General features: G+C 36.7%; 1 protein-coding gene across 1 annotated transcript in view; it reads right to left on the reverse strand.

The window, feature by feature from the left end:
- LOC138709628 (uncharacterized) overlaps positions 1-25,429 on the reverse strand; it is a 539,469-nt gene that overhangs the window by 48,334 nt on the left and 465,706 nt on the right. Inside the window, exon 2 of the mRNA XM_069840532.1 lies at positions 15,982-16,095. Within this exon, the coding sequence (XP_069696633.1) occupies positions 15,982-16,095 (114 nt within the window). The remainder of the gene's footprint in view (positions 1-15,981; positions 16,096-25,429) is intronic.

Raw genomic sequence — 25,429 nt, forward strand, 5'->3', positions numbered from 1 at the left:
GGCGAAACTCCCTGTGTTTGTGGTCAGCATAGTGAAAAAAACATCGCTTGCGAATGTACAGAACAAAAATAATCTCTGTCAGAGAAAGATAAAAGTGGCGAAACTTCTAATTTTTAGCACACAGTGGTGAAATAACACAGATTAAGAAAGTGAAAAACAAAGATGATCTCTGCGAGAGAGAGAGAGAGAGAGAGAGAGAGAGAGATGAATGTCAATCAACTTTCCTGTTCTGTTTGATTTATAATAATAATAATTATAATAATAATAATAATATTAATAATAATAATAATAATGATGATAATATTAATAATAATAATGATAATATTAATAATAATAATAATGATAATAATAATAATGATAATAATAATAATAATGATGATAATATTAATGATAATAATAATGATAATAATAATAATGATAATAATAATAATAATATTAATGATAATAATAATGATAATAATAATGATAATATTAATGATACTAATAATAATGATAATAATAATAATGATAATAATAATAATGATAATATTAATGATAATAATAATAATGATAATAATAATAAAAAAAAAATAATAATAATAATAATAATAATGACTTTATTTAACCTAGCAGAGTTAAGGCCGCAAGGCCTTCTCTTACACTCAACCAGGATTAAAACTTGCTTACATAGTTGAACATACAACTGGATCGGAATTAAGTAATTACATACTGATACCCAGAAACGTTATCAAGTTAGCTACAGTGATGCCTGAATATATTCAATAGTACAATTAAATCGTCGCTTTCCAAAGGAAGACACGTAACTCAGAAAAGTCGATTTTAGAGATATGCCGGTTTTGAATATATTCGTATGTAGTTTACCACGGAATGTAAGCTCACAAGCAAACGTTCTGATGGGGGCAGATAAAAAAGTTAAATTTCTTTCTTCCACCATCTTAATAATGTCAAAAGAAGTGCTTTTACAAATTTTGGCCACTCGAACGCAATTACGAGGGCCGTAAAAAAAATAAGTTCGCCAAAGGCCGTTAACAGAAAAAAACACAATTTCATTGGACAAATTTATTGGAGCAGATGCAGCAATTGTTGAGCTATTTTTCAACATATTTTCCATCGGAACTGAGACATTTCTCATATTATGGGATCGACAGAGAGAGGAGCAGACGCTGGTTCCGATCTGTGGCGGCTGACTTCTACGACACAAAAATTGATCCCATGGTACGACAAATATCTCAATTCCAGTGGGGGATATGTTGACAAATAGCGCAACAATTGCTGTATCTGTTTCAATAAATATTTCCATGCAATTGTGCTTTTTTCTATAAACGGCGCCAGAGAGAATCACTTTCTGGACGGCCTCGTAATTGCGGTCGAGTGGCCAACATTTGTATAAGCACTTCTTTTGACAATTAACATGGTGGAAGAAAAAAATTTAACTTTTTTATCTGCCCCCATCAGAACGTTTGCTTGCCTGTCGCCAGAAACGAGTCCAACAGAGTAGGCGACCTTACTGGTCTTACCCTAGATCATATATACCCAGATAGATCGGTCTTATAAGCTTTGAGGTTAACAACTTTTGTCAGGTTTACTACGCTGCCATCTAGTTGTTACATAAGTAGTCCCATTTGAATTGCATTACCGACTGTACTGCCACCTCGTGTTCGTTTACGGCGGACGAGTGGCGATCCTGGCTGTTGTTCTCTTCAAAATGCTGCCGATTTTAACATAGCGATGAGTTATCTGTTACATATATGATCTAGGATCTTACCTATCTGCCCTGATGGATGGAACCTGTATGTAAGATCATGGTACAGTAACTTATCATTAGTTTTTACAGTATTTTCATTGTGTAGGCCTATTGAATGTTAATGTGAACTATTCTGGAATGATGTGTAACTGTTAATTGTAATCAGTGAGTAGCCTATTTCAGAGCAGTCGGATTACGTTTCAACGGACACAACCACTTCCTATCTAATACCTTCTGAACATTCCAGTATTGTTTTCTTATTAATTTCATAAAAAAGTAAAGGCCGAGGATAAACTATCCTACAGACATTGAAGCAGTATTAAAGTTCCTGATGTCTTACAGCTTTGAGTCTAAGCTTATCTGGGAATGTAATCACACGCTCTCTTAACTGGCAGAACACAATAGCGTCACTTATGCGGGCGCCATGTCTTATCGGAATAGAGGGTAACTAGAACGCTAATCGCCTCGTCATAAATGAGAGTTCTGTCTTCATTTTTTGAAACCAGAACCATTTTGTGGCTATTCTGTCATTTAGAAAGAAGAATTTGGAGTCAGCAGCACAATGGAAAGATGATTCTACTGGTAAAATATTCCCAGGCTCAGGAATCAGAAACAATTAAATTTACTGAAATTCCCAACAAAAATAAAACAAATTTTTACTCTTAGTAGAACATCGTAGCCACCGGCGTAGCTCAGGCGGTAGTGCGTTTGTCTGCTGATCCAGCGTTTCGCTTGGGCTGATTATTTGGTTGGGGTTTTCAGGTAATCTTTGGAGAATCTTCGGCCTCATCTCGCCAATACTATCTCGCTACTACTAATTCTATCGACGTTAAGTAACCCAGTAATTAATACAGCGTTGTTAAATAACAAACTAAGGCCCGGTTGCAGAAACACCGATCAAAATATGATTAGCAATCAAGGAGGGTTTGATTGGCCATCAGTTCTATTTCTGTTGCAGAAAGAACAAACAGTGTTTGATCGGAGATCCATCAGATTTGATCAACAGATTTTTGCTGGTTAAGTCACTGATCATCGATCAAGTAGGCTATTTATGTTGTTCTGTTTATAATGCAGTTACTGTAATGTATATAGTAAATAATTATAACGTAACAATATTGTTTTCGACATAATAAATTTTTGTGATGAAGAAATTTTAGAATGAAAAAAATATTATTAAAAAGAAGGCGTTTCCTTGATAGACATGAATTGCTTTCATGTATAATGACAGAAAATTTGAGCAAAGATTTAGGTTAAGTAAGGATTCGTGTGTTTTGTTACTTTCAAAAATTGAAACAAATATATGCAGACAGACAAATCGAAACCTTCCACTTTCTCCTATGAACCAAGTTCTAATAACGCTGAGATTTTATGTTGTTGGAATTTTTCAGGCGGTCTTGGGTTATTTTGTTAGGGTCCACAAATCAACTATTTGCCGAGTAGTTAGGAATGTTACGTATGAAATTGCTTTGTTATGGCAGGGTCTCATAAATCCCCAAACTTCAAACAGGGAACGATTTGAAATCCGGAGAGAATTTTCAGCCATGTCAGGATTTCCTAGAGTAGCCTAATATTGGTTGTATAGACTGCTCACATCCCAATCCAATCACCTGGTTGAAATGATGCCGAACTTTATCGAAATAGAAAAGCTTTCGTTTCTGTGAATGTACAGGTAGTATGTAGTCTACACCATCATTGAAATTCTGGAATGTTGTAGCCAGATGGCAGGGTTCTACACATGACAACACAATATTTTTAATGAGTAGGTTACGAGCTCCATTTGTAAACAGAGAGATGGGAAATGAAATTATTTTGGGTTATGGAGGCTATGCATATTCCAATTTCTTGTCGACTCCCCTAGCAAATCCCAAACAGAAGCCCCCTCACGTTTTTTTTTTTTGTTTGCTTCATTTTTGTTTCACTATATTATAATCTATATACAAATAGAATCCGCCTGTTTCCTTTCTACAAAAAGCAACAAAACAGAAAAGCATTCACTTGAACATTCACTTGTTTTCCTAGTCACCGCCCACTTGATGGATTCGTTTCGAGACTTTTAAAGAGCATCAAATTGGCTGTGGTTGCTAAATACCGCTTTTTCAAATGCATTTCTTTCTCAAATCAGCAATTAGTAAATTGAGACAAGTCGATTGGAGATTCACGTTTGTGCAACGCAGTGAACAATCAAATAAATCAGACATCAACTGATTGGCGATCAGGGACTCATTTGATTTGCGTTTCTGCAACCGGGCCTAAAAATATCAATTTCATGAGTTATTTCCGTTTTGTGTTGAACAATTTCACAATTTTTTCATTCACTGTCTTTCGTAAAATAGACTCTGCAATGTGAAGTGTCCGTTGATCTCATGATCGACGACAGACAGTAAAGTTCATACTAACGGACTTGACCCATTGGATTTAGGGATAGGTCACACACAAATAAATCTGCCAATCTCAATTCTCGCTACAACTAATAAGAAATCGATTGAAACAAGAACAGTGTTTGTGACAGGTTTCAGCACTCCGTTTTACTGACGTGTTAAAAGAGAAATCAGAAAAGTTATTTCGAACATATATTATTCTGGTCAGCTGCATCAGTTTGTCCCGGAGCGAGTGAAAACAAACTCTGCTTTTTAAACAAGAATAACATAGTAATTACATTGCAGTGGAAGAATAGGTTAATTAGAAGTAAGAGCATTAGAAGAGTAAATTACTCTGAAATACTGTAAGTGTTTTTGCATAACATAGACATATTTTATTTTTATATGAATTAAGAATATGTTTAACACTGCTTGCTTATGTAGGTCTCTATATATATAAATATATATATATATATAGTGTGTTTAAATATAGGGGCATAATTTCAGGTATGTATTCCCCATATGTGGACAATGCAAAAAGTTCATTACAACATGTGTCCGGAAATGCTTGGTTTCCGAGTTATGGCCTTCAAAATAATAATTATTTATTTATTTATTTATTTTATTTATTTATTTAGAATATTAACATGCAAAACAACAGCATAAGGCCAATTACAGAATAATAATAATAATAATAATAATAATAATAATAATAATAATAATAATAATAATAATAATGATTTATTTTAGCTGGCAGAGTTAAGGCCGTAAGGCCTTCTCTTCCACTTAACCAGAAAAAAAGAGTATATACATATGCATGAACTTACAAAGAATTCAACGATTTGATTTAGATGAGAGTTACATGTATACAAGAGTTATTTACGAATTAAACAACAAAATACTATGAACTATTAATTAAACACTGAAATAAAATGTGTAGCAGAATTAAGCTAAAATACATAGAATGTTAATATATTTCAAATAATATTAGATAGTAGAAAGATATTATTATGAGACAATTTTGAAAATACAGCACAATCAGGATGATGTCTAAAAGAAAGAAGTAATAATGTAGTCAGTGATAGTTTAAATCAGTATGATTGGAGTGAAATGCTAATAAGGTTATCTTTTAAGCTGTTCTTAAAGGTGTTTATTGTCTTGCAGCCCCTAATACTTTGTGACAAGAAATTCCATTGAAGCGAGGTGGATACTGTAAAAGATGATGAATAGCAAGATGTTCTATGAAGAGGTATACTTAGCGTGCCACGGATAAGTGATCTGGTATTTACGTCGTGGTTAGAGTATAGATAAGAGAAACGAGAAGAAAGGTAATTTGGTGTTGAAGTGAGCAGAATTCGAAAGAGTAAAGACAAAGAGTGTAAAGTTCTGCGTTCTTTAAGTCGGAGCCACGAAAGGCTTGCGAAGGACGGTGATATGTGATCATATCGTCGGATGTTGCACACGTATCTGACGCACATATTCTGAGCTCGCTGTAACTTGACTGACCGATCAGAACTTAGGTCATTTAACAAAACGTCACAATAATCGAAGTGCGGCATTACTAGGGTTTGTACTAGGGTAAGTTTTAGTTGCTGGGGCAAGAAGTTTCTCAAGCGACTCAAACAGTGAATGGAGGAACAGATTTTTGTTATAGTTTCTTTAACTTGAAAATTCCAACTTAGATTATTATCAAAAAAAGAAGCCAAGATTTTTTACGACAGATGAATAAGGGAAAAACAGTGATATTCACCGGAAGGGATTCCTTGTCAGGCAGCGGAGACGAATACACCAATGATTTTAAATGGCTCCACAAGTAGAAATCGATAGGGTTCAAATCAGGTGAGCGTGGAGGCCAAGCAACTGGGCCACCTCTACCTATCCATCGATCAGAGTACCTCTCCTGGTACAAACGACGAGCCAGCGCAGCATTGCTGTCCGCCTTACCGTACATGAAGTGCACTTCTGTCAGCTTCTCATTTGAGTACATTTCGTACAGTATACAACGCCAAATGCAACACTCAATGCATCCTTCGCCTAGGAATTAACTATCAGAGTGTCCTCTGTTAATATCTTCTGTCACGGCACCTACCTGCGGGAAGAAAAACGTTCCGGTGAATGTCACTGTTTTGAAGGCCATTATTCGGAAACCAAGCATTTCCGGACACATGTTGTAATGAACGTTTTGTATTGTCTACATATGGGGGAATACATACCTGAAATTATGCCCTCTATTTTTAAACACCCTGTATATATGTGCAAATACGAAGTTTGTTAACTTAATTATCTTAGTATAACTAACGTCGCATGTTCGATTACAATAAAGTCTCTATTTGTAAATTAAAATGATACTGTCCGAAATGTTTATAGATAGTCTTACATGAATGAAGTATCGATTTTATATATGTAGAAAATTTTCACTAGATTTCATTACATGCCATTAGATACTGACACTCGTTACTTGTAGAATTTAATAAAAATTAATATCTTGATTTATAGTGATAATATTGCTTATGTGTCTCATTAATGTCCACAAGACAGAAAACATGTATATGTAGACATGATATTATCGTAGACGTCTTTAAAAATCTGTTAGATTAAAGACGTGCTGCATGTATACAGATTGTTTAAAAAATGCGGGGCATAATTTCAGGTATGTATTTCTCACATGTAGACAATCAAAATAGTTCATTACAACATGTGTCCGGTAATGCTTTATTTCCGAGTTATGGCCTTCACAACATTGAAATTCACTGGACCGTTTTTCTTTCCGCAGGTCGTTGCCGTCAAAGGAGACATTAAGAGGGCACTCTGACAGTTCATTCCGAGGCGAAGGTTAAATTCAGTGTTGTGTAGGCGTTAGACTGTGCGACATGTATTCAAATCAAGAGCTGGCAGAGATACACTTCATGTAAGGCGGACGGCAATGCTGCGCTGGCTCGTCGTTTGTACCAGGAGAGGTACCCACAGCGACAATGTCCAGATCGGAAGACATTTGTACGTCTCCATTACGTACCGTCTGTACGAGTATGGAAAATTTAACTCTCCTGGTTTGGGAAGGGGACGACCAAGATCTACAACTCCAGAAGTACAGGAGGAGATTCTGGAGGCTGTGAACATGACTCCTTCTATCAGCACACGAAGGGTAGCGTTGCAAGTCAATGTTCCTCATACGACTGTCTGGAGATTGTTGAAAGAGTATCAATTGTATCCTTATCATTTGCAACGTGTACAGGCCCTGTCACCAGCAGATTACCCTGCACGAGTTAGGTTCTGTCAGTGGTTCTTGCAGCAGTGTGGTGTAAATCCGAACTTTTCTGCCTTAGTATTATTTACAGATGAAGCACAGTTCACACGAGATGGCATAACAAATTTCCACAATCAGCATGTATGGGCGTATGAAAACCAACCCACGTGCAACTGTTCCATCTAATCACCAGGTGCGGTTCTCCCTCAACATGTGGGCCGGTATCATGGTGATCGATTAGTTGGATCCCATGTACTTGTAAACAGACTTACCGGGCAGGCGTACACAAACTTCCTGGAAAACACCATACCTCATGTTTTAGAAGACATTCCACTGATCAATCGTCAACAGATTGACTTCTTGCATGATGGCGCTCCTGCACACTTAAGTCGTACGGCTCGCCGGTACTTGGATCGAAGGTTTCCTGATCGATGGATAGGTAGAGGTGGCCCAATTTCTTGGCCTCCACGCTCACCTGATCTGAACCCTCTCGATTTCTACTTGTGGGGCCGTTTTAAATCATTAGTTTATTCGTCTCCGGTGCCTGATTTGGAATCCCTTCGGAATCGAATTGTGGCATGTTCTGAGGACATACGCAATACTCCTGGAGTTTGGGATCGTGTTCGCAGGTCAATGAGACATCGATGTGAGGTCTGTATTCAAGCAGGAAGTGGACATTTTGAACATCTTCTGTAATGACAACGACCTGCGGAAAGAAAATCGTTCCGGTGAATTTGAATGTTGTGAAGGCCATAACACGGAAATGAAGCATTTCCGGACACATGTTGTAATGAACTATTTTGATAGTCTACATGTGGGAAGTACATACCTGAAATTATACCCCGTATTTTTGAAACGCCCTGTATAACTATGCAGAGTGTCCCATTATTGTGCACCTTAAGCATGTGTATCGTGTTATACATTTGAAAACTAAGAAAACATATCATAAAAACTAATTGTCTATATGGCTTAATTACAGAGATATGACAAAGAGAAGGTGTCAGTAAAAGATGTCGTTCCTAACCACGTAAATGTTCATTATCGCAGTTTGTTGTATCATAGCTGGTGTTCAAAATGTATACTATTACAGTCGCAGCATAGGTGTGCCCGTCTCTGCCCTGAACTTTTTGATTTTGGAAGAAAAGTGCAGAGTTCAAAATCCCAGTATATTAATTGCCATGTTCACACCTATGGAGTAACGGTTAGCGCGTCTAGCCACGAAACCAGGTGGCCCGGGTTCGATTCCCGATCGGGGTAAGTTACGTGGTTGAGGTTTTTTCCGAAGGTTTTCCCTCAACCCAATATGAGCTAATGCTGGGTAACTTTCGGTGCTGGACCCCGGACTCATTTAACCGGAATTGTCACCTTTGTGTCATTCAGATGCTAAATAACCTGAGATGTTGATAAAGCGTCGTAAAATAGTCTATTAAAATCGATTGCCATAGATGGTCTCGGGTGGAATGTCTTCCAGCATACACCGGACTCTTTAGATGACCGAATAACCAAAAATCACAAAGTGTGAGATCGGGTGATCTTGCCGGCCACAGAACAGGTCCATTCCTCTCAATCCATCGTCCTGGAAATTTCATATCCAAATGTTTTGGATAATATGCAACGTACATATGGACAGCAGTACAGGAATTCAATCTTTCTTCTCCAATATAAGAAACATGTCAGTGTGTTCTCCACTACAATTCTCGTCGTCTTCTATTGTGAGGAACTGTGTAATTAAGCTTAGACAATTAGTTCATATGACATTGTTTGTCTGCAAAGAAAAACGGGCAATTTATCTGCCATGCTGCAGCGATTTGGGGACCAAATATAACATCAAGATATCGGACGTTATAGGAATTATGATTGGGGCTAGAGGCACAATCCCACGGGAGTCCTTAGAAGTCTTCCAAAAATTAAAAGTTCCTGACAGCACCCTGGGCATGATATCCTCCACTTCACTGAAGTTATCGATTAGCATAATTAATCATCACTTATATTCTTTATAAAATGTAATTTGTCTTGTAGCCTAAATTGTTTGTTGCATTTCCAATACATTTCTCAATGATAGCCTACCTAACTAGGGTTTCTATTAAAGAAAAAAATTGAATTAAATATAAATATTTATTTAGAATTGATTAGGAGGCCGATTATTAAATCCTGGTTGGGACGGCTATCAACTATCTATCAGGTGTGTAACACGTGCACATATTTCAGGTACACAATAGCGGAACAATCTGTATATATTGCTCATTAACTGGGAAAGGTAAATCTTATTGTTTCGTAGGTAATCTGTATAAAAGAACTCAACTAATCGGCCACGGAGCAGATGTGATTTGCCAACATATATGTTTTGACATACTTCGTAGACAACTTCTTAAAGAGGGTGCAAGATGTGAATCCATAAAAAGTAAATCAAAGGAAAACATAATTGATCTGCGTTGATGTAGTTCCAATACAAGAAAGTGAAGATCGACTACTATGCTCCGTTTATAAATTAAGACAGGTGTACAGCACCTAGTAGTGCTAATAAATGTCATTAAAAATAACTTACGAGGTGGATATTAAAAATAAGTTTACATTGTAATAAATATAAATAGATCATTTTCTTAATTAATAACAGTGTATATCTCCAATAAATGATTTCTTAGCATCGCCACAGATACACTTGATTGTACTTGTCACTATCTCTGTCACTAGAGAGTTCTCGAAATTTATATTTTCCCCGCCATTCATAAAATATTTTGATATGATACCTCTTGCACAAAAGGGGGGATCTATAACTGAAACTTGATTAATATATTTCAGTATTATTTGTATTTATCATGGTAATAATGAACAGTTTGACTCGTAGACATTTTGTTTTCCAACATGAACTTCCCATCATTATATGAGAAGATTCGAAGAGAACGGCAGTTACGTAGACCTTCGGCTCCCCCCTACTACCAATAATGCATAACACAATCTCAATACGGCGGTTGCTGTCGTCTGCGATACAACGAACTTTTTTTGTCGATTTTCGAGTTCGTCATTTTTTTTTCCTGGTTATTATATGGTTATTTAAGTTGTGTTAACTCTCGCTAAGTGGTTTTATATTTTATTTTATCCGTCTTAGTATTTATTTTATTATTGTAAATATTTTTGTTTTATTACTATTATTATTATTATTATTGAATTAATTTGTATTACTATCTTTGTATCATCTTCTTCACGGTTATTGTATTATTATTATTATTATTATTATTATTATTATTATTGTTACTATTATTTATATCATAAACATTATTATTGATCTCCGTAAATTTATGTAGACTATTGGACTGTACCCGAGCACAAGCATATGCTCATTTCAGGTATCTATTCATATGTTTTCATTTAAAATGTAAATTGTGAATGAATTTGAAATTTGTTATATAATTTGTTCCAAATTGAGTAAATAGTATTCTAATTAATTTTTGGTGATTTTGCTTTAGGTAGTTTTCAACTATTTTGTAGGAAATATGAGAAATTTTAGGTCATAAAATTCGGGTCCTTCTGTATAATACTCTCTTCAGAAAGAATGGAAATCAGTGGTGCAATAATTCAACTAAATGACCAAGGCAGTAATTGAATTGCCATATGAATAATGTGCAATTAAAGCTGACATGAGTCTCGTTTTCATATGTGGAGTCACGAATGGGGTTACGGCTCTATCAGCAATTTATGAAGGAACTTGTGATAATTCATTACATTCTGCCAACGTTCCTGTGTGTTAGGAAGCGTATCAACTATCGTATGGGACTGAAGAAATGAAAACAGGTTTTTCTTCAAATTTAAGTGTACAGAAGAAATGGATGACTTCATTGGTAGAAGACCTGGTCGCAGGATTTGAGGGCAGAGCAAAGTATTTTCTTTTTTCCACACAGCTTCTTAGAAGGACCCTTTAAGACTCCTATACATATGTACAGAGTCAACGGTAAGTAATGTCATTAATTCGGGTGGTTATTCTTTGAGATATTTCAAACAAAAAGTTTAATACAGTTTTCCTCATTTCTTCTATTTTCTCGAGATATTTCAAACATTTCATAGCGAGTTCCGGGAAAAATAATAATAATCCGTGGCGCTACAGCCCGTGAAGGGCCTAGACCGACCAGCCGGCTGCTGGCCTCACGCCCACATGCATAAGTAGAGGTGGACGATCATCCAATCAGAATGGAGGTATCGTGTGGTTAGCACGATAATCCCCCCAGCCGTTATAGCTGGTATTCGCAACCGGATTTCGCTACCTAGCGTAGCTCCCCAAGTGCATCACGATGCTAGGTGGGCACCGGTCCCATACACTCGCCGAAATTTCATGAGAAAATTTCTTCTCCCAAGAGGACTCGAACCAGCGCGCATTTCGTAACGCGAGTCCTAGGCGGGATGCCTTAGACCACGACGCCACGGCGCGGGACTGTTCCGGGAAAAACCATTGATTCAATTCCCAATAGGGTAAACTAGGGTCTGTTGGACAGTCGGGCTACTTCCGTCATTGACTTCTAGCTGAATGTGTTGCCCACAAGTGGCGTGGTAACACGTTAAAGTACGGAGTGTCCAACATGCCCGACTGTCCAACAGACCCTAGTTTACCCTATATACAGTGAATTTATGAGAGCAGAGTATTATGATAATAAATTATTGAAACAATTTTATTTTTATCCTCTAGATGTGCAGAAATTTGATCGGAATAACGTAACATTATAACATGTCTTTACTTCTTATGACTTTTAAGGAACCCGGAGGTTCATTGCCGCCCTCACATATGCCAGTCATCAGTCCCTACCCTGTGCAAGATTAATCCAGTCTCTATCATCATATCCCAGCTCCCTCAAATCCATTTTAATATTACCCTCACATCTACGTCTCAGCCTCTCCAAAGACCTTTTTCCCTCCGGCCTCCTAACTACAATTTCTTTGCATGACAAAGTTACATTAGTTCGGACCAAATTTCTGCACATTTAAAGGAAAAAATAAAATTCTTTCAATCATTTATTACCAGAATACACTGCTCCCTTAAATAGACTGAGCATATTGGGAATTAAATCAATGGCTTTCCCAGAACACCGATGAAATATTTCGTATAAAACAATTTTTATCTCGAAAAAGAAACAAAAACGAGGAAAATTGTATTAAACTATTTTGTTTGAAATATTTTAAATAATAATCCCTTGAAATTAATGATATTACTTAGAGTTCATTCTGTATGTAAGTTGCCTTTCGTATCCAGACGCCATCTTCTCGATCCCACTTATGTACAAATTGTAATTGTCTCTTGTTCATTGTTTTAAGCCCTTTTTTCTTTCTTGTGATGCTCGTATCGTAACATGCTACAATCTTTCCTTGGGCATCCGCTGAACATAGCTGTACCAACCATTTGTTTTTTCTTCTGTTATGTTTATGATCTCGTTTTTTTCAACCGTTGTACATTTGTGATTTAATCTAAGTTAGTTATTCTAGTTTTATCTTAGTAGAAGATTTCTGTGACTAGCATTTATTTTTTTCTGTCTGGAATTTCTGAAACTTCCGAGCCTTATATTAGAAATAGTTTCATTGTTATTTCAATTCCTTAGAAAGAATCCAGTATAGGGCAGCTAAATTTGTTAAAGGTAAAAGAGAAGATGGAAACGATACGATAAAAGAACTTAAATGGGAAACTTTGGAAAACAGACGTAGGAAAACTAGAATAACATCATTGTATAGAGCACATCTAGGTCAGAAAGCATGGGTAGACATAACGGGTCGGTTAGAGAAGCCAACGTACTATGGCAGGAACGATCATGATTTTAAAATCAAATGTAGGAAACAGAAAACGGATGTAGATAAATTCTCATTTTTAAATAGAATTTTAAATGATGGGAAGACCTACCTGCGGCGGTCTTTGAGGGCTGTTCTTCCTTAAGGAGATTTAAGAATAACTTAAAAAGTTGTGTATAAAGTGCAAATTAAAATTATGGTGACATTTAACATTTAATTTTTTAAGGTGACATGTATTTATTTAGCCTGACGAATTACTCCCTTGGTTTGAATTGTGAATTATTTAAAAATAGCGTGTAAGAGGGTCTTAGACTAGAAATGTTTAGCTTAAATGTAGTTCTGTTTATAAGTATGCATAAGGGTGTAATTATTTGACTTATTTGAACTGTTGTATCAGTGAAGCGAGGTGAGTCAGTGAAGTTACGGTTTTACAGTGCAGTGAATAGTTCCGATCAGTGATAATTTATAGCGTCAGTGAATTGTGTTCTATAGTGTCAGTGAAATGTGTTATAGTGCCAGTGAAATGTGTCCTAAAGTGTCAGTGAAATGTGTTATAGAGTGTCAGTGAAATGTGTGCTAAAGTGTCAGTGAAATGCGTCATAGTGCCACTACAGTGAGTGAGATGAGAGTAAAGTGAAAGACTATTGAAACTTATGTAGGGCCTATACATATGTAGGTTATATTGTAAAATTAGGTATTTTATGTTTTATTATTAATTGTAATTATTGTGTTAAATTGTATTGTGTATTGTGTATATTGTGTATACCACTGCCACCGGGTGCTTGCCCACTTTCAGTGTAAATAAATACATACATACAATGTAAGCCTAGTTGCAATTTTATCATGTTTGTAATTGTCTATTTCCGCAATATGAAATTTAAGATATTTAATCGTATATGGATTCAGTTATTTTATTTGTTTGACATATCACTTTGTCAATTAACGCTCTTAATATCTTGAAGAAAATAAATAGATATATTCTGGTGTAGTTAAGGCCATCAAGCCTTCTCTTCCACAACACCAGGAATACAAATACAATAATAGAAATAAACAGAGAAAAAAATACACTATATACAAAATAAAGCCACACAAAAATAAGGAGAGAGAGAGAGAGAGAGAAAACACTATAAACAAAGTAAAGCCACACAAAATATACACAGGTTGGAGTCACACAAACTTTAAATGAGATGTAGGATAGGCCATGGAACCGAAGAACAATGGTAGTCCTATTATGAAGGGAAAAATTACTAAAATAAAAAAATGAACAATTTTCATCCGTGATATGGAAATATTTCCTCACTGGGAAGTTAAGAACTGAAGTTCTACAGATTGGTTATGGGAACAGAATGAGGAATAAACAAAAGCTATGCTATTTCGTTGAATATTCAAATCCAGATAGAAACATTAGACACTAAACAGATTCAGGAGCAGTGAACAAATTTAATGAAATAGGAAACGAAAAAAATAAGCAAAATCTTGAAAGCATAAGGAAATTACAGGGGAGAAAGTACCGTTATGGTAATATCCAACCAAGAATATACAGCATAAATTTACAAAAATAGAATACAAGTTCACCTTACATCAGTGTGATATAAGTACTGCTAAAATAATAGAATAACATCTATATAAAATTCTGATTTTGCAAAAATTAATCCAAGACAACTTTGGAAGAAGGAATGAGTTCTGTGAAACCTTAATTGAGAAAAAAAATCGAAGTCAAAATAATAATAATAATAATAATAATAATAATAATAATAATAATAATAATAATAATATATAATAATCCGTGGTACCACAGCCCTTGAAGGGCCTAGACCGACCAGCCGGCTGCTAGCCTCACGTTCACATGCCGAAGCAGAGGTGGACTATCATCCAACCAGGATGGAGGTATCGTGTGGTTAGCACGATGATCCCCCCAGCCGTTATAGCTGGCTTTCGCAACCGGATTTCAGTGTCTATCGTAGATCCCCAAGTGCATCACGATGCTGGGTGGGCACCGGTCCCATACACTGGCCGAAATTTCTTGAGAAAATTTCTTCCCCCATGAGGACTCGAACCAGCGCGCTTTCCGTAACGCGAGTCCTAGGCAGGATGCCTTAGACCTGACTTCCTTTAACTTTCACCTACAATCCCCAATGACCTGAATTAGGTATTGCTTTACTCCCACATGAAAAACCCACTGATCGTCCTGACATTTTTACTTGCATTTTCGAGTTTAAACTCAAAACCTCAAGGTGGATAGGTTCAAGAAAAAGTATTTTACATAAAAAAAACCATTCAGAGGGAGTAGGGTAAACTAGGTCTGTTGGACAGTCGGGCATGTTGGACACCCTGTACTTTAACGTGTTACCTCGCCACTTGTGGGCGCCACATTCTGCTAGAAGTCAATGATGGAAGTAGCCCCACTCGTGGCTACTTCCGTCATTGACTTCTAGCAGAATGTGGTGCCCACAAGTGGCGAGGTAACACGTTAAAGTACAGGGTGTCCAACATGCCCGACTGTCCAACAGACCCTAGTTTACCCTATGTTTCATTATTACGGAAGCAAATAACTTTCAAAATGTCTGGTGTTTTTCATTGAAAATTAATCTGAGAAATTTTTATTTGAACGTCTAAGAACTTAGTTTGCAGCATTTGCTGCACAAGCCACTAGTTTAAATATAATTTTGTAAGGTAGCATATGTGTCAAAATATTTGTACGTTACTGTAGTTACACTCCCGTTCGTGTAGCTTGTCTGTATTAGATTGTGATTCTGAGCAATTCCTTTTTTGTAATTGTACACAGGCACAGAATGAACATCACTGACAGGTTACGACTGTGACTTGATAAAATGTACCGACGCACTTAACGAGTGAGTATAAAATGTGAGTACCTGGTTAAGAAGGGCTCTTAGTATTTCCTCATCTGTTGGCACCAAGTTGTCCGACAGGTCAGGCAGGGTCGTTCCCAGGCGCAATAAAGTGAAGAGAAGCAGAAGACGGGTCATCTGCAATAAAAAGCCACTTGTTACTCTGCTCCAAAGAACACAACACTGCAGTAAATTAATAATACTGTAAAATTTCAAATTAATGGATAACTGTGAAAGCTTAAAGTCTGTGTTGAATTAATCATTAAATAAATTACCAGAAATGTTAAATTACAAAGTTAATTACATATAACTATTTCACTAAATGCAATTAGTATATTATGTTGCCGAAGATGATCAGATAGAACAACAGGAATTAAGAAACTGGCTGAGAAAAAACTGCCTACTGAAGGATGCAATGGAAGGAATGGTGAACGGGAGAAGAGTTAGGGGCAGAAGATGATATCAGATGATGGACGACATTAAGATATATGGAATATATGCGGAGACTAAGAGGAAGGCAGAAAATAGGAAGTATTGGAGAATGCTGGGTTTTCAGTGAAGGACCTACCATTGGCAGAACACTAAATATGTATACATCTTGATTAAACAACTTTTAACACTATATCACTTTGGAATTTGTATTATATGTCTTTCTCGTGTTAAATTCTATCGTACCTGGTTAACATGTTTCGGTCTGTTATTGGCCTTCTTCATAACGCCAAAACCAGCAACACATACTCCTAAATATGTATCTTATATTTCTATCTTTTTAATTTATATTATTTATGTTGGTATTAATATTATGGGAGATAAGCTCTTTAATACATGCATGCATGCATGCATACATACATACATACATACATACATACATACATACAATGTGTGTGTATGTTTTTATAGTCTCTTTAACTCCTATATCATATCACGACTGGCTCTTGTTTACTGTAGAGTAAGCTCAATTATTTCGGGTAATTGGGTACAATTCGGCATATGTCTTTATTTTTGCCTTTATTTAACTGGAAATTAGTTATATACAGTCGAGGAAAACCATGAAACAATCTCCACGAGATTGGTCGGCACCGGGTATGGAACACCAGACCTCCCGAATGCGAACCTAGTGTGTTAGTACTGAACTTCGTCGTGCGATAATATACTGTATGTATATTTTTATTTATTTTTGTCGGTTATTTAACGACGCTGTATCAACTACGAGGTTATTTAGCGTCGATGAGTTTGATGATAGCGAGATGGTATTAGGCGAGATGAGGCCGAGGATTCGTCATAGATTACCTGGAATTCACCTTACGGTTGGGGAAAACCTCGGAAAAAACCCAACCAGGTAATCAGCCCAAGCGGGGATCGAACCCGCGCCCGAGCGCAACTTCAGACCGGCAGGCAAGCGCCTTAACCGACTGAGCCACGCCGGTGGCCCCTGTATGTATATATATATATATATATATATATATATATATATATTTTATTTCCAAGAAATAGTCTGCCCAGGCATCCTGGGTTGCCAAAAACACAGAATAACACACATATAAGAATAGTAACGATTACAGTAAAATAGATGAGTTAAATTTAAATGTGAACTAGGAGCTTAAATTTAAGAAATAAATTTGTACATATATTTGTAACAATCACACACTAACGAATAGAAAAGGGGTGGGGGATTGTGATATTCCGTATAAATGATTTTTCAGAATTGCCACAGACCCTTTAATGGTTGAAGTAATTATTTTTGGAATGATGTCATGGATGCCAAATGTTTTGATAGTGTTTACAGTTGATCGTGGGATGGTGCCCCTCGCTCCGATCATTAAACCATGTACTTCCCAGGTGCCTTCCATCTGATATTTTTTTCTCGAAAATACGGAATAGTAGGCTCATAAATTTGTTGTTTCTCTTTGTTGACCTCGGATGGTTGGGTCTGCCTCATCTCAAATCTAACAGTTGGGTCCAGTATAGAGTCTTTACTATTAGTCTTGTCTAGAGCAGACTTTCTTTTCTGCTGCTATGTTCCTTGTAGAAACGACAAGAGGATTCGAGGTTCTCAATAATGTGTTGCAAATATTGAGATGCTGTAAATATGCTTCCCATTGAGCTTTGAAAAGGCTGAGACCCTTATATTTACGTTCGGTGTACGTTCTATCGATAATTTATATATTTGAGTTGTTATAATAATAAGTATTAATATAAGTTTGTTTATTTTGGTAAAATGTATAAATTGATGAAATTTTGTTAATCTTCTGGTTATAGAGAATGTAGTTTTGTGTGCAGTCTTGTGAGTTAAGTTCACCTATTTATGTCCAATGTATAAGTACTATATTTCATTAAGTTATGTCCTTGTAATATTTCACAGGAATGAGTTATAAATAACAATAATATCATTCACAAAATGGAAAGGAATTTGATCGCTTCGACACACTAAAAAAATATTGAGAAGATATGGTACTAACTTTTTTTCAGTAGAGGAGAAAGTAAAAATTCCTAAGCGATTATAACTACCTTTCCCGAGATTCTCTATTATTTGTTTTGTGTACACTCGATTGGTTAGTGTCTTTTATTTTCTTCCAGCTGATGTCCGGACAGTGATATTTTAAAACATTTAATTGTATTCCCAGGCGGTTAAGTTGCACGATATAAATAGCAAATTGGCTTTCGCAACGAAAGCAGAGCGCAGGCTGCAATTAGTAACCCTAACCGTTACCACAGCAACCCCTCCTATTTGTTCAGTTGCTCGATGGCCAATATTTGTCTTGCTTAGGTGGTCACATTTTTTATTTCTGGGAAATACTTTTAATGGCTACAACTGTAGTTAGGCAGCTAAATTGGAACTTCTTTGAAAAATGCAGTTCAGGTCGAACAGTACATTTTTCAGAGTTTCAATTAAACTCGAATGTAACGCGTGTAAACAGGTTTATCTTAGCACGGTGCCTTTCGAAGAATTACTTGGGCAAGTTACAGCCCACTTAGCGGTCATTCAGAGCGTCACTTTCGGCTATAAAATCTCGAGACCAAGCAAGTTGGCGCAGATGGTAGCGTTTGTGACTGGTATTCGGGAGGTCCCGGTTTCAAATCCCGTGGCCGGACAATCTGACTGGGGTTTTTCATGATTTCCCCCCCGGCCACAAAGGCAAATGCCGGATTGGAAATTTACATACCATGATTCATCACCGCCTGTCACCAATAAAATAAACATTAATCAAAATCTAAAATCAGTTACATGAACACAAGCTATCTACAACACACAACAGAAATAGGAATCATTTGCTGAAAATCGTACTCCTGTACCTAGCGCATTTTTTCAGTAATAAATGTTTATAATCAGAGAAAAATCTTATGTTTACTCTCTATATATACAGGAAGTAAACGATATAAACTGCCAAAATTATATAGACTGTACATCATGGTTTTTTTTAGTAGGTTATTTTACGACGCTTTATCAACATCTTCGGTTATTTAGCGTCTGAATGAGATGAAAATGATAATGCCGGTGAAATGAATCCGGGGTCCAGCACCGAAAGTTACCCAGCATTTGCTCAGTTGGGTTGAGGGAAAACCCCGGAAAGAACCTAAACCAGGTAACTTCCCCGACCGGGAATCGAACCCGGGCAACCTGGTTTCGCAACCAGACACGCTGACCGTTACTCCACAGGTGTGGACTACATCACGGTCCATTAAACATGATGTGTAGTGAAATTGTGTTTCTTCTTCTATTTTTGTTTTTAATTCCTAAAATTCATGTTTTTAGGATTGATAGTAGTCTAGTATTTACTGTTCGAGTAAATGTGAACGTCATTGCCGATGAAATTCCGTCCAACACACGCTAACATCACCATAATAGAGAGGCAACAGAGTGCCCTGATTTGTCACTAAAGATATCACCACAGTTGCAATGTACGTGATGGACCGAAGTAAATAATGACGGTCTACTATCATTTCCAAAAACATTAGACTCACAGATAACATTTTTTTTTTTTTTCAGGGAATTTTGTTCAGTAATTTATGTTCTATCACCAGTATTTTTGGCAGTAGATATCGTTTACATTCGGTTGAGAGGCTTGTCTGCTGTCAAAAAATCTGAAAGTTAGAATTTATAAAGCAGTTATATTACCGGTTGTTCTTTATGGTTGTGAAACTTGGACTCTCACTTTGAGAGAGGAACATAGATTAAGGGTGTTTGAGAATAAGGTGCTTAGGAAAATATTTGGAGGTAAGAGGGATGAAGTTACAGGAGAATGGAGAAAGTTACACAACACAGAACTGCACGCATTGTATTCTTCACCTGACATAATTAGGAATATTAAATCCAGACGTTTGAGATAGGCAGGGTATGTAGCGCGTATGGGAGAATCCAGAAATGCATATAGAGTGTCAGTTGGGAGGCCGGAGGGAAAAAAACATTATGGGAGGCCGAGACGTAGATGGGAAGATAATATTAAAATGGATTTGAGGGAGGTGGGGTATGATGATAGAGAATGGATTAATCTTGCTCAGGATAGGGACCAATGACGGGCTTATATGAGGGCGGCAATGAACCTCCGGTTTCCTTAAAAGCCAGTAAGTAAGTAAGTAAGTAAGTAAGTAAGTAAGTAAGTAAGATATCGTTTACACCCTGTATAGAGCACACATTGGTCCAAAGCAAGTCTGAGTGCAAGCCAGTCCTTGACAATGGCAAGCCAAGGGCTGAATTTCGGCTGGAAAGAGATGACCAATAATTTTTTTTTTCAAAGCTGATTCATTCTGGAATATTTTTTACATGACATCTTGTTTTATTTCCTTTCACAGGAAGCTGCGATAAGTATTTTTATCGCTCCCTCTGTCTTCTGTCAACTCACCAGTCTCGGATCTCATAGCAGCTAGAACCCAGGTAATCTCTAGCCCACTAATGATGACACAGAATATAAATTTGTTTATGGAAATATCATTCTTGTAATGAACAGCTAATCGATATGAACCTGAATTTCTGTTTATTTGATGTCTATATCCACTACTATTGTTCATTATACATCGCACGTTTCTACGTGAATTAGGTAACAAAAGTGTCGACGGGCCTACATAACGAGGTCTTGAAGACATAAACCTGCGAGATCGTTATGAGCGTGTTCACGCGCATTAGGCGACGTCCCAGTTGTAAAAGATTCCGAAGCTGTAACGAGCAAGGGGTTCTCTTCCACGCATCGCCCATGAAGAATGCTTCGACCGCGATTCTCCTCCTTTGCAAACCAACGCATTTGCATTCCTGTTCATAAGATTCATTTCAACACTTCCCATTTCCTTTTATATGTAGCTGTCTTTATTTCCCTGGAGAAATTCGGTATTTCTTTTTATTTGCTCATACAGGACGACTGAATCGTTACAAGTCAGCATTATTTCTCATATGGCTTTGTAGGAAAACTATTTTAGGAAATAAACAGAAATTATCTTAGATATTTTCATATGTATGTAATACTTACTTACAAATGGCTTTTAAGGAACCCGAAGGTTCATTGCCGCCCTCACATAAGCCCGCCAGCGGTCCCTATCCTGTGCAAGATTAATCCAGTCTCTATCATCATACCCCACCTCCCTCAAATCCATTTTAATATTATCCTCCCATCTACGTCTCGGCCTCCCTAAAGGTCTTTTTCCCTCCGGTCTCCCAACTAACACTCTATATGCATTTCTGGATTCGCCCATACGTGCTACATGCCCTGCCCATCTCAAACGTCTGGATTTAATGTTCCTAATTATGTCAGGTGAAGAATACAATGCGTGCAGTTCTGTGTTGTGTAACTTTCTCCATTCTCCTGTAACTTCATCCCGCTTAGCCCCATATATTTTCCTTAGCACATTATTCTCAAACACCCTGAACCTATGTTCCTCTCTCAGAGTGAGAGTCCAAGTTTCACAACCATACAGAAGAACAGGTAATATAACTGTTTTATAAATTCTAACTTTCAGATTTTTCGACAGCAGACTGGATGATAAGAGCTTCTCAACCGAATAATAACACGCATTTCCCATATTTATTCTGCGTTTAATTTCCTCCCGAGTGTCATTTATATTTGTTACTGTTGCTTCAAGATATTTGAATTTTTCCACCTCTTCGAAGGATAAATCTCCAATTTTTATATTTCCATTTCGTACAATATTCTGGTCACGACATATGTATGTAATTGACGAATTTATATGAAGGCTTAGGAATAATTCTGACAAGTGAGTTTCATACTCAATTAAAAAACACGGTACTAATTCCAGTTTGCTATTAGGGGAGATTTGCCGAATTTGGTACCGTTGCCTAAATTGGACCACAGTTGTATTTCCATATATAAAAGTATTTCAAACATTTCAGTTGGCACCACTGCTTGCTGACGCTGCCTAAGGTACTCATCTCGAAGTCCAGTGAGCTGCAACCATTTTAGAGAATAGGATTGCCGTTAATGTGTTTTGGTGTTTTCTCTTACAATTTTTACGCTACGGATCTTAAGGTTTTTATATACAGTAGGAGTAAGTAATAACAATTTCTATACTATACGTTAAAAGTATTTTTCATTAGCTACTATCTGCGTGTTTTAAAACTAGTTTTTAATTTGATGTGTTTGTTTAGTGTCGTCTGTTTGCATAAGTGAACAAGTTGCCTAGGTTGGACCTCTGCGCGTTGCCTGGATTGGACTGGTCCAATTTAGGAAACTGTTAGTATTTTTTTTTCAACATGAATATAAAGCATTATATTATGGTCAACGTTAAGAAAAAGTAGTATATTGGGGGATTCTGTGTCTTTATGTTTCCAAGATGTCAAAAAGGGGAACCTACCAGAAATGAAATGATGCTTTGAAGATGGCGGTAGCAGCATAAAGAAATGGTGACCATGGACTCAACGATTGTGCTCGCGTATAATCTCGTAAACATTGAATATGAACAAAATCCTTCTAGTCGTCAGAAGAAAAGGCTGTTCATAGACGGACTGGCGGACAGCATGCAGAAAAAAGAAACGCTTTTTGAATATCATAGATGATGGAAAACATATTCAATAAAAATCCTTCACTGGATTGTTGGTAGTGTCAGGATACTTTCTCATATTTCGTACAATAAGAGAGGCGCGCGGTAACCTCGCCGTTGAGGCATAACGATGCGCCGGAAGGTCGAGGGTTCGATTCCCATTGAGGTCATGGGCTCTCTCTATTTATCTAATCCTTCTGCCCGCACTATGGTCCTTGTGTTTTCTCAACCTCTAACAGAAATGAGTACCAGGGTGTTTTCTTCGGGATGAAAACAGCAGACACGTAGGACTGGCATCCCTACTGTCATTAAAAATGTCAATTGTCTGTAAACCTCTCGCCACTTTTGGAACAATTTGGTATAGTAAATATAGAGAAATGCCTTGAGCCTTTATGAAACATATTTTTGTTGTTACAGTGCAGTGAAAAATAACAAATTGAAGCAGATAGAAACACAAAATAACATACAAAGTAACGTCAAAAAGATGTGAATTAAGGGAAGGTTGTAAGCCCTATCCTCGCCATGTTAAATTTAGCAACTTCAGGTACACTTATCTCAAACTATTCAATCTACATCTATGAAAATTTGCACACCTGTAGTTGTGATCTTCCTTAACCTACCGACTTTTTCTTAATTTATTAGTTCAGCTAAAAACCAAAAAATGTTAATTTTGATCCAAATCAGCTTACAACCTCCCCTTAAACTCATAATGCCTGAAAATAGCTATTGATCCTTTGCGTGTTTGTTTTTAAAATAATGTGTTTAATCTGTAACTACAGCCAGTGTATTGATATTAGTATCTCTTTGTTGTTACCTATTGCTTTAAAAAGAATGTGTTTAACTTGTAATTTTAAGTCAATTTTTCTACTATTCCTTTACTGTTTACATTTGTTTTCAAATCTTTTGTATTGCCCCTACTATTATATATTGCCCTACAAGAATTTCGTTAGTTGTAAGTCATTACTTGTGCTATTATTTCAATTATTGTACTTGTTCCTGAATCACGTATGTAACTTGTAACCGTAAATCATTGCTTGTAATATCCTTTTATTACTCTTAACAGTTTCATTGTTTATGAATTAAGTATTAATTTGAAAGTGAAAGTCAAACTTTGTTATATTAATATTATTGATAATCTTTTTTAGGTCGTGTATTTACTCTGAAACGGTTAGACATTCTTGTACTGGGTGTTCAGTTCAAAGTGTGTCATGGCTCGCTGTATGCCGTCACGTGGCTAGTCGATGAGCCTAGAGAATTCAATCTTCCTACACTTCCGCAGAGGTGTATTACTTATCTGCCAGAGAAGTTACCTAGAAAGTACGGAGTTCATTCAGAAGAGTACTTATCAATACGTACGGTAACGCCGGTAGTGGCAGGAATGTGAACTGTTTCGAAACATGTACTGAGGTGAGTTTTTTCTTACTGTCGGGATATGGGGAGAGGGTTAAGACGATTACTTACGTATTTGTTGACATTAACTTCGACGGTCAACATGAACATGGAGCATTTGATTTGTGTTGTGGAATGTTGCCGTACGCAACCGATGATAACAAATATCCTGCGTACGACTTGCCCGCGCAAAACACAGTTCGAAACAGGTTATGGTAGCACACAGACCGTACAGACCGCCATCTGTTGCTACGACGTTCAAGTTATACCGCACACGTTCTCAAGTTCAGATTGAACGCATTGATTAATAGGCAACTTCTCTGACACAAAAGCTGAAACTCGCTTCAAATCGCTGACTCATCAACAGTGACGACATGACACACTTTGAAATGAACACCCAGTATATCTTTGAATTGATTATTCCTCAAACATCTCATTAATCTTTAACAGGACCCATTCTTTCATTAACGTGCATTCTTCTACATACTTCATGTGAATTGTAACCTTGACCACAATTTTATATTATAACTTTACTATTGTTTATTGATTATAAAATATGTATTTTGATGCCAACTATAACCCTACTATACCTCAGGGTGAAATAGGGTTTATTAAATTGGATAATAAAAAAAACGATTTGGTCTGTAATGGAATTGACTATATCCTTTTTAATAATAGAGATGGCATGAAGAAAGTTCAGATACTAGTATAAAATTGTGTTTGTAAATGTAAGTTACAATGCTGCACTTTAACTCATGATCTCGGCTGAAGATTCCATTGGAGTAATAAAAGGCACTTCCATGCAGTTCATAGCATTGCTTGCTTTCATATTTCATATTTTTGTTACAGTTATATCCGCCGCGTTACTACATGCTAAAGCAGAAATAATGCTAAAAAAGGAAGCGAAGTGATACAAATTGCGATGCAGGTGAGGCAGGGAGGTAATTCGCGGAGGAAAGAGATAATTTCCAATTCTGGCTCCCAGTAGAATGTGATCACGAAGACTTTCAAGTTTATTCGTTGTCTGTGATCCGAAGCTTCTAGTAGTCATGCCCATAAACAAATTATCCGTTCTTCATTTGTTCTAGCTTTAAGTGTA

This window comes from Periplaneta americana, chromosome 11 (assembly GCF_040183065.1).
Source record: "Periplaneta americana isolate PAMFEO1 chromosome 11, P.americana_PAMFEO1_priV1, whole genome shotgun sequence".
In the NCBI taxonomy this organism is placed as follows: Eukaryota; Metazoa; Arthropoda; class Insecta; order Blattodea; family Blattidae; genus Periplaneta; species Periplaneta americana.